This window comes from Garra rufa, chromosome 9, assembly GCF_049309525.1.
Source record: "Garra rufa chromosome 9, GarRuf1.0, whole genome shotgun sequence".
Taxonomy (NCBI): Eukaryota; Metazoa; Chordata; class Actinopteri; order Cypriniformes; family Cyprinidae; genus Garra; species Garra rufa.
In genome coordinates, this window is record NC_133369.1 from 38,942,711 (window position 1) to 38,953,813 (window position 11,103).

At 38.4% G+C, this 11,103-nt stretch overlaps 1 protein-coding gene across 1 annotated transcript; it reads right to left on the reverse strand.

Annotated features, from left to right (window-relative positions):
• LOC141342176 (uncharacterized protein C2orf66 homolog) lies at positions 1–1,614 on the reverse strand. Its single transcript, XM_073846571.1, has 3 exons — positions 1,578–1,614; positions 1,392–1,494; positions 1–448 (listed from the first exon to the last, which is right to left on the reverse strand). Coding segments are annotated over exons 1-3 (264 nt in total). The 5' UTR covers positions 1,580–1,614; the 3' UTR covers positions 1–289.
• Positions 1,615–11,103: the final 9,489 nt, after the last annotated feature.

Here is an 11,103-nt window from a genome sequence, read left to right on the forward strand (position 1 = left end):
TCTCATAATTTATTTAGTAAACAAATGACAACTAGAAAGATTTCAACTATTGAAGTGACCAATACATTTCTTCCATATGGCATGCTTTGCTTTTATCAACTAGTTTTTAACTTTGTAAAACATTTATAACAGAAAATGTTATATAAAGAAAAGCAGGAATTTGCTAAGCAAGATTTCTATTTTAGTATGCTTAAGATCATGACAAACATAATGACTTGAAAATTTCATAAACATTAGACATAATTGATTTACACGTTAGACACTGTGAAGCTAAAACCGAAATCTTCAACTAAACATCATAAATGTCGTTGTGAAGAAAGAGGTCGTATTTGTCATAACCAGGGTTTTCTATATTGCTGTTTCTGTTCTCCTTCAAGCTTGTTTTCTTGTTCATCGCTTGAGCTTCACTCTCTCTGCCTTCAAGATACGACTGCAGGATCCGGAAAAACTGAAAATATTGGACAGATTAATGACAACATGAATATTATTTAAACAAACAGTGTTTATAAAACTGTGACTATAAAATGATACACAGATATGCCCATAAATGTCAGTTTCACTCTCTGAATTCTGGTTATGAAAAGTCCTAATCAAATGCGATCCTACTCTATTTCCTTCACAAGTTTTGAAGACTCCAACAGGCAGGAATATGGAGGAAAAACGTAACAAAATATTTTCAAGATATGATCATACTTTGCCAGTTGATTGATTACATTTCTAAAGTGTTATGTTTTGGCATGATCTAATTAAATATGCACTAAATTCAGAGAATAAGTCTGACCACAGGATAAAGCCAAGTTCAAAACTCAACAAAATACTGTTAGGAGCCAGGAAAAAATGTTTTTAGGAATTAAATGTTAAATGAACAAACCATAAAAACCTTTAGAATATAGACAGGAATAAAACTGTAAAGTTTGCTGTTTGTAAGTACTACTGAAGTAGATATTTTTGAGAAAATGGCCTTTAAAGATACATATTTTGGATGGTTAAAAGGTTCTTCAAAGTGATGCCATAGAACAACCATTTTTGGTTCCACAAAGAACCATTCAGTCAAAGGTTCTTTTAAGAACCATCTCTTTCTTACCTTTTTATAATCAGAAGAACCTTCTTTTACCACAAAGAACCTTTTGTGACACAGAAACGTTCTTCAGATAATAAAGGTTCATTATGGAACCATTTAGACCAAAAGGCATCGTGAAGCACCTTTATTTTTAAGAGTGTAGTCTGAAACAACATATTCTGAAAAGCCAAATAGCCCTGAAATCCCAAAATTGACCAGCTGCTTGTAATCTTGCCTTGAGCACATGAAAAATATTCCTAAAACATAAAAACTCAAAAATAACTTCCACCCATGCCTATTTTTAATAAAATTCAACTGCTGTGTGACTCACCAAGGTCCTGCTCTGTGGGTTACTCAGAGACTTCCACTCTTCATTGGAGATGTCCGACTCCACCGAGACCATCAGTAGTGTCATCAGAGCCAATACTGTCAACCTGGATGCGGAACACAAACACAGAGACATTACAGACTCTTCCTCAGACCACCACAACATCTTCACCTGAGCGAAAGAACTCACATGTTTGCAGCGGCTGTGATTGCCGGGTCAGTTTGCAGTTGGGTTGCCTCGGTTTCCCAAAAGCTTTCTGCCCTGGCTTTTATACACGGCATAAAAGGCATGCCACACATGAACAATTTGCACCTTCTGGTAAATTGGCGTTTTCTTTTTTTCTCAAAGAAATTCTGGACAGACATTGAGTGCCATAATTGATATAATTAACCTTATTGCGTCATCATGGCTCCCTTAGAGACATACCACTCAGAATAGCCTCTTATAATGATGGTGGCATTTATGGCTTAACCTTTACAGGGGCATGATGAATGTAAAAGACTACCGGACATATTAGCGAAACACAGGAATTGAAATTGTTGGAAATATTTTTAGATATCGTCAAGGACGAATGTTGACAACCAATTATTATATTGCAACCAGTAGTGTGAAGGCAAATGTTTTTTTTTTAATTAAACATCCTACCGAGAACGAAAATAAAAAAGCATGAGCAATAGTGCTTCTGAACTTCCAGTTCTGAGATATTTACTATTTTTTTCTTTAAATTCTGCTGGCATTTCCTATAACTAAATAAAAGATCTGTGCATTCTGCTTGTCTATCAGTCTTCATCTTTACAGGATAATAGCGAGCAGTTTTGTCATTGTGGTCTTTGACAGAGATTCAATCTGGTTAGATATAATATTAAAAAATAAAATATATTTTTAATGTAATCTATTAGTTAAATATGTTTAAAACACAATATTATTCGTTAATTATACTTTTCTGAAGAATTATACTTTAATCTACACACATTAAAAATGCCATGGAAGAACCATTTTTGGTTCCACAAAGAACCATTCTGTCAAAGAACCATCTCTTTCTTACCTTAAGAACCTTCTTTTGTCACAAAGAACCTTTTGTGAACAGAAAGGTTCTTCAGATTTTAAAGGTTCTTTACAGAACCATTTAAACAAAAAAGGTTCTTCTATGGCATTGTGAAGCACTTTTATTTTTAAGAGTGTAAAGTCTAAAAAACTGAGATTAACCAAAGCAGTTGTATTCTATTGACAGCACTATTTTTTTTATTAGAAAGAAATATATTCAGACAATTTAATTAATTCATTGATCTTTTTAGTTTTTACCCCCTTTTTTATTATTTTTACACAATAAATGGGTGATTATTTGGGTGTCCGCACTGATGCTACAACACTGTATGTTTTTACATGAATGTTCTGTACATGCATATATATATATATATATATATATACACACACACACTGTCACGGAGCAGGCAGGAACACACGAACAACGACGTAGTAAAAGACGAATATTTAATAAATCCAATGGGAAACAGGCAGACACAGGAACACGGAGTGGTAACATTAAAGACCGACAGAATGCAGGGGAAAACACACACATTAAATAGACAGACTGATTACACATCCAGGTGACAACAATAAGGGAGAGACCAAAACACACAGATCTGCGGGGGAAAATGGGAGAAACCAACATGAAAGTCCGGGGGTGTGACATTATCTCCCCCTCCCGGAAGGCACGTCCTCGTGCCGACAAACAGAAAAAAAGAAACAGTACAAAGTCTTAGGAGAGGGCTTTGGTGGAGGACGGACTCCCGGGAGGAGGGCACAAGATGGAGTCCAGGGTGGTGACGGAGGGAGGAGCCAAGGAGGTGAGAGGAAGGGACTGGAGCAAGAGGAGCCAGGTGGGACCCAGAACTCAGCCATGATGGAATTCCAAGGTGGAGCCAATGGATGGAGGAGCCATGGTGGAGGAAGGGCTGACGACTCCATGGGGCCGACAGACGGAGGCGGAGCAGGTGGTGGGAGAGCCCAAGGCGGAGACGGAAAGCCGATGATCTTGGGCGACACCGCGGATCCGGAGGGCCAAGGCGCAACCCAAGTCTCTTGCGACCAAGGCGGAGATGGAGATCCGGAGGTCCGCGGCGGGGCCGGAGCGACAGAGGGCCGAGGCTGTGCCCGCGGGAGGGAGGAGGTCCACAGAGCCGGTGGGACAGAGCGACGAGGCACAGACGGAGGAGTAGAGTCCAGAGGCGAAGGTGGGGCGACGACTGACCAGGGCGGAGCCGGAGGGACGATGGAGCCCGGTGGAGCTGGTGGACTGACGGGCGACGGCGGAGACGAGTGTAACCAAGGTTACCAGAGAGTATCAGAGGAAGAAAACGAATTTATATATTTTAAGTGAAAATCTAATAATGCATAAAGTATTAAAATGTATATTTAAAATAAGTTTATTTCTAAAAGAAAATCTTTATATTATGTAAACACATACTATTAATTGGTTATATATGTGGCCAATAGTCAGCCGTCTTTGATTTAAGAAGGACCAATGAGAGCGCAGAATACGGCACGGCAGAAAAATTGATATCTGGGTTTCGCACATGGAATGCACGCAGTGTTGCCAGACGTACGATAATTATCATATTTGTACCATAATTTTGACCTCTGTACGATGTACGATCAATAATACTACAATGTACGATAATTTCTGAATTTTGTGACACCATGGTCGTTGTAATTATAGAGCTTCTATTCTCAAAGATGTAGTTGTGTGGATCCTACGTCTACCTTCATGATTGTGAGGAGACGTGAACGTGGTGTTACGCATCCAATCTTACGTCTTCTCAACCAATCATCGTGGAGAATGGCTCTCTCTCACGAGCACAAGTTAACGTTCCTGTCGCACTTAGGTCAGTTGTTTCAAAACTGAGTTTGTTAGTTTAACAATAAAGTATAGAAATTGAGTGCTGAAAAGGATAAATAGCTGTAACATCTAGATAAATAGCTGTATTTTGAACGTTTGACTCGGGTAAGATAATTAGTTTTATCATTACAATAAGGTATAGAAAATGAGTGCTGAAAAGGAGAATAGCTGTAACATCTAGATAAATAGCCTATCTTTATTTTGAACGTTTGACTCAAATACGATAATTTTCTCCCAAATACGATAATTTTGTAGCCTGGCAAGCCAGACCCACATAAATGTAGGGTCTGGGCACTCTCCATAGACAGGGCTCAACCGGAGGGGTGGGATAAACGGTTGTCTTTCAAACTCCTCTCCACGCAATAGGATAGCGCTACAACCAATCAGAGACTTAGTCGGTCAGGTGACGTAGTCAGAGCGACGAAGATTTTTAACAAAAATCAGTGCACTGTGCAGTCTGTCAGCTAAATAATAGACATAGATGGGCACGAAACCTTTAAAAGTAAACAAAAACATGCACAGACAAATCCAAATTACACCCTGCGGCTCGTGACGATACATTGATGTCCTAAGACACGAAACGATCGGTTTTTGCAAGAAAATGAACAGTATTTATATAATTTTCTTTTTAACTTTGATACACACCCACGTCCATCTGTCATGAGCACGAGTTTAGCATATCTATGATTCGACTCGTCACATGTGAACGCGCTTTGATGTAGTATACGCAAACACCGAAAGGGGAAATATGTAAAAAAAAAAAAAAAAAAAAGTCCAGGATGAGTTTGCGCAAGCAAACGTAATCTTTTTCAGCTTTAAATGGGTTTGAACAACCAGGACAAGCGCAAGTAATTACCATTTTGAATAGCCGCTATATCCACAATCTCTTGTGCTGTGTAAACAATGATCGCTTACGGTGTTTGCGTATTCTACACCACAGCGCGTTCAGATGTAACGTTAACGAGCTCCTGCTCAGGACACATGGACGTGGCTGTGTATCAAAAGTAAAAAAAATATATAAATACTGTTCAGTTTTCCACGCTTAATTCACGGAACCAGGAATTCATGTCTGACTGAACTTATGGACGCAGGTCAGACGTCATCATGTTAAGCCCGCCCACCGACTCGTGATTGGCCCGGTACATCTTGGATTTTTCGGAAATTTAAGTGAATTGAGAGTAACTAGACTGACCTTAGAAGCAAATGTAATTTGCTGCCGCTAGGGGCACGTCTAGATTCTAGGCTAGTAATTTTGAGCTTCTGGTACGATACTTGGACATTTCCAATCTGGCAACACTGAATGCACGCAGAGTTAGCGGCAGCTCGCTTAAAGGAACCGTATGTAAGAAATTTATGTCAGTTAATCATAAAATGGCCCTGAAATGTCACTAGACATTAAGAAATCATGTTCATTTCAAATACTTATATCACTGACAACAGTGGTCTGGCCAGGATATTGTCATTTAAAAGTGAGAGTTGCAGCCCACAACTGATGTTATTGTTGTCATTTTGTGTTTTGGTCTGAGGCTCCACCCTCCAGCTATCCACCAATCACGAAGTCAGTAGAGTTTCGTGAGACGGGTTGCCAGCTCTGTTACAGCTGCGGTTATTCTAACGTGTCGGATTAAACTTGTATAACGTTACGAAACGAAAAAGACCTCGCTTTGAAACCGGAATACGTCGTGACAAAGTCCGAAATAAAACAAGGATTGGTATAGTATATGCATTTGAAAGATGGAGACGGCTGAAAACGGAGAAGAATTTGAAGACAGACGCTTTCGTTGGTAATTTTTTCCTGAACAGGTAAGATTCATCTATGTTTGGCTAACTTTGCTTCAGTACTCAGTGGATTTTCCGCGGTCGCCCGTGATAATGCGTTCATAAAAAGCTTTATATCGCACTAGCAGGGTTGGAAAACAACCTATGTTCCGACTGAAATGTGGTATTACAGTACATCTTTGCGAAATATTTGGCTAATCGCCATCTGTAAATTTTTGCGATACATAATTACTTCGCAAAACATCTCTTGTGAAACATAAACATAATTAACAGAAGAAAAACAAATTACTGTGCGTCACTTGTCATTGGAAGCTCCTTATTGCAGCCTACTCCTGCAGCTTAGCTGGCAACCTCGAGTCAGGGTGAAGCGGGAGGGGATAGACCTTTCTACAGTATTTTGAATGTGATTGCAGTACCAGTTTTGGCCACAATCCTACATACGGTTCCTTTAACAATTGCATCGATTCATGTGGAGAACGGTTTTGCTTTATTTTTGCATTGATTCCTGAAGAGAATATTTTCATTTTGCTTCATGAGAAATTGAGAAAGAGAAACGATCTCCAAGAGGAACTTTGATAAAGGATATTGTAAGTAAAGTGACAAGCTTTATTTTGTAATACTTATAAAAGCAAATTAGTATTGTAATCGAGTGAAACACATTCAATTTCATGAATATTAAAAGATATGCTGATATTTATGTACTCTATAAGCATCAGAGAAATGCTTAAGTGTTTACAGCATGTATTTTTGATTAGAAAGGAGAAAGAAACGGATTTAAAGGAGACAAGGTGGTCCGTGTACATTTTATTCATTTCATTTTCAATTTGAAACGAAATAAGCAGAAATAAGAAAACGGCTCATTTATTCGTTTTTTCATTTGTTCAGAAAACGAAAAAAACGAGATTTCGGCTCGATTTTTCGTTTTTTGATTCAGGAGTAGAAAACGGATAAACGACTTCAAAATTCATTTTCCACATGTGGGCGGTCACGAGACGCCCCTTTACGTCGATTGGTCAACCAAATCTGGACCGGTGACGCCATCCATTGCTCGTTCAACAAAATAAAAGACCATTATTTATTTATTTTCATTCTTTTGCAGTCTTTAAAACAACAAACATACAAGTGCAATAACATTAATTACATTAAAATATAATACAATATAACAAAAAATATTACAATAATAATAAAATTGGAAAAGCAAGAAATACAAATAGTTACAAATTATTCAAACAACAGATTTATGGCTTTAAAATAATTTACAGCTTGTGTCGCGTTATTTCTTGATTCTTTTAAGGATTGCATACCTGGCTGTTTCTATTAAAATGAGAGTCAACAAGATGATAGTCCTCTGACTGGGCTTTCTTCTGTTCAACGTTTCAGAAATATTTATTTCACAAATATTAATCTGCACCCAGCATGTTTTATTTTGCTGAATGATTTTAAGTATCTGAGTATCTGCGGTACAGACAGCGCAAAGAAGAACAGATCAATGTTCAGTCAAGTGTGTAAATGCACAGCAGTCTAGTATAGCTTTTCTTTTAGATATGCTCAGTTTGGACAAGCGATGAAGTGCAAATACTAATGCAAATTTAAGTAAGGTACCGAGGGTGGAGAATTTTTTTTTTTTTTTTTTACTGCACTGTATATCAGTGTTCTTCTTCAGTGTCTTCTATGGCCACATGAATGTCTCATTTCGCCAGGATTTAAGTTATTATAAGTGTGCACAGCCTTGATGCTTAAGTTAAATGTTGATATCAGCTAGATAAAAAAGAACGCTTTAAAAAGTTGATTTTCACGGTGTTCGGCCATTTAACGATTAAATTACCGCCCCATCGTCGTTTTTTATTAAAATATTATAAAGAAATAATTTTTATAGAAATAATATCAAGGTAGTTCAGCGGGACAACAGACAATCGTCTGCTTCAAATACATCACGAGCAACAGCACACTGATCCAGCCAGATGATTGACAATACCATAGCGGAGGCAGGAGCACAAGAGCGCAAAGTGAGTTTGTTAAATAAGAAAAATTGACTCTAGGTAATATACATATACCAATATAGTTTATTTTGTTGAGATTTAAGTTAACTGTGCACAGATAATTAATGACACTTAATTGGTCACCTGCTGGGTGGGCCCAGGGAAATAAAATATTAGAGTTTAAAAAATGTAAAAAAAAAAACCAAACAAACAAAAAAAAACTGTTAAAAAACCTGTCATTTTATACTGTATTATATACATTTTTTTAATCTACAATAAAAAATCTTACTTGACAACCAAATTTAGCCTAATGGAAGAAGCCAATAATGTGCTCACCAGATAACACTGTAAAGAGCTCTATCTATCTATCTATCTATCTATCTATCTATCTATCTATCTATCTATCTATCTATCTATCATCTTAATCGTCGTGTCAATCATCTCGCTGAATCACTGGTCTCTTGCGCTGTTGCTCGTGCTGTATGAAGCGGATGATTAATGTATAACTACATCGATATTATTTCTAAAAAAAAAATATTTCTTTATAACATTTCAATAAAAAATGAAAGGTGGGGGTGGACAATTAATTTAATCGGTGGATGGCCGAACACCGTGAAACACCGTCTTTGCAAACCTAAGCTTTATTATTATTATTATATATATTTTTTTTATCTAGCTGATATCAACATTTTACTTAAGCATCAAGGCTGTGCACACTTAAATCTTGTCGAAATGAAACGTTCCCGTGGCAATGATATACAATAAAAAATTAAATTCTCCACTGTCGGTACCTTCAGTCGATTTGCATTACAGTATTTGCACTTACCATCGCGTGTCCAAAACTGAGCATAATGTCTAAAAGAAACTGAACATCTTTCTGTTCGTCTTTGCGCTGTCTGCACCGCAGATTCTCAGATTATAAACCATACAGCAAAATAAAACATGCTGTGTGCAGATTAATAGCTATGAAATAAATATTTCTGTGAAACGAGTTAGGTTGAACAGAAGAAAGCCGTAATTTTGTTGAAAAAAATATCATCTTATTTTTACATCTTACAATAAACAAAGTGACACAAGCTTTAAATTATTTGAAAGCTTAAAATGTTTTGTTTGAATAATTTGTAACTATTTGTACACATATGTACATGTGATTTTCTTATTGCTTTTTCTATTTTATTATTTTAAGTGTCTTATTGTATTATATTTTGATGCAATTAATGTTATTGCCCTTATACATTCGTTGTTTTAAAGACTGCAATTAGAATGAAAATCAAGAATGAAAATAAATAAATTATGGTCTTTTTTAAAATAATAGTCTTTTATTTTGTTGAACAAGCAATGAATGGCGTCACCTGTCCAGATTTGGTTGACCAATTGGCGTAAAGGGGCGTCTCGTGACCGCCCACATGTGAAAAACGGATTTTGAAGTCGTTTATCCGTTTTCTACCTGTGAATCAAAAAACAAAAAATCGAACCGAAATCTCGTTTTTTCGTTTTCTGAACAAATGAAAAAACGAATAAATGAGCTGTTTTCTTATTTCTGCTTATTTCGTTTCAAATTGAAAATGAAATGAATAAAACGTACACGGACCCAAGGTGCCTTCTGGAAATTTCTGTGTTTAACGATCTCTTTGGTAAGTCAACTGACTTATTACTAGTTACAAATCAAATTGTTATTATTGTTTAAGAAGGGAAATAAGAGGAATTAAATCTGTGAGTATTATTTATGTATGTGAAACTGTGTAAAGCTGTATTTGGAAAGTAGAAAAACAGGCACAGACATGTTACATATAAAGAAAATATTCTTTATTTGAAGGATTTACATACATATATTCAAGTTGTGTATCTGTACAACGATCAGTTTGTTTCGATGAGTTTATTTTGATACAATGAAGATATTCATTATTGTTTTATGACCTTGTTTGTTCAAGGTCAGGTTTTTTGTTGTGGTTTTGTCCTTCCATGAGTATTTCATATAGTAAGCGCTACACAAGGGAGCAGAGAGCCGGGGTGGAGCCGCAGGGTCGGACGGCCGAGGCGGAGTCCAGGACTCTGAGGCTGGAGGCGATGGTGAGGGATCCTCCAGCCATGACACCGATGGAGACTGGCTGACCAGCGGCGAGCCCACTGCACAGATGGTGGGCTGAGGGTGAGCAAGGGGACAGACAGTAGACAGCGAGGATTCTGGATGGCTGAGCGGAACCAGCGGAGATTCAGACATAGGCAGAAGAGGGAGGGTGGGTGGGAAATCCAGGCAGACAGGTTTCTCCGTAAAACAGTCAATTAAGTCCCCAGAGTCTTGTTCCAGCTCACCCTCAGTGTTGGTGCAGTGGGCGGGGCTCTCTACCGCCCTCTCTTGCTCCACAAAGCACTCCACCGTCGCAGATGTAGTAGCCGGCTCTCGCACCTGGTCGGAAGTTTTGACCCCATTGGTGCTCCATAATACTGTCGCTCCGGGCTCGGGCTTCCCGTCTACGAAGGGCTCGTACTCCGCGGGTCGGGGTGGCTGGCTGGGCTCTGGGTCCGGAGTGGCACTGGTGAGATTCTCCTTGGAACAGGCAGGAAACGAGGGTTTGTTTCTCGCCAGTGTCCACTCCACAAACGCGGCAAAATCCGCTCGAGGGCCGTCCTCGGACGACGACGCTCTGCATGACGCGTTGAGGCTAGCGTCGTAGAACGCACAGAGCGCGTCGTCCGGGTAGCTGGTGGTGTTTGCTACAAGCTGGAACATGATCGTAAATCCCTCGAGCGGTAAATCCCCCTGCTTCACACACATTAAATAGACAGACTGATTACACATCCAGGTGACAACAATAAGGGAGAGACCAAAACACACAGATCTGCGGGGGAAAATGGGAGAAACCAACATGAAAGTCCGGGGGTGTGACACACACATACACGAAGAGCTCTTTTCCAAAACGCAACGATAAACGGCAAATTTAAAAAAAAATGAGTTTGTTATGCCATGAGTTTTCAAACCAAAACGGGCAAACTAAAAGCTGTCACCGGACGATCTGATGATTAATTTTAACAAGTTTTATAAAAGACCAAACAAGGT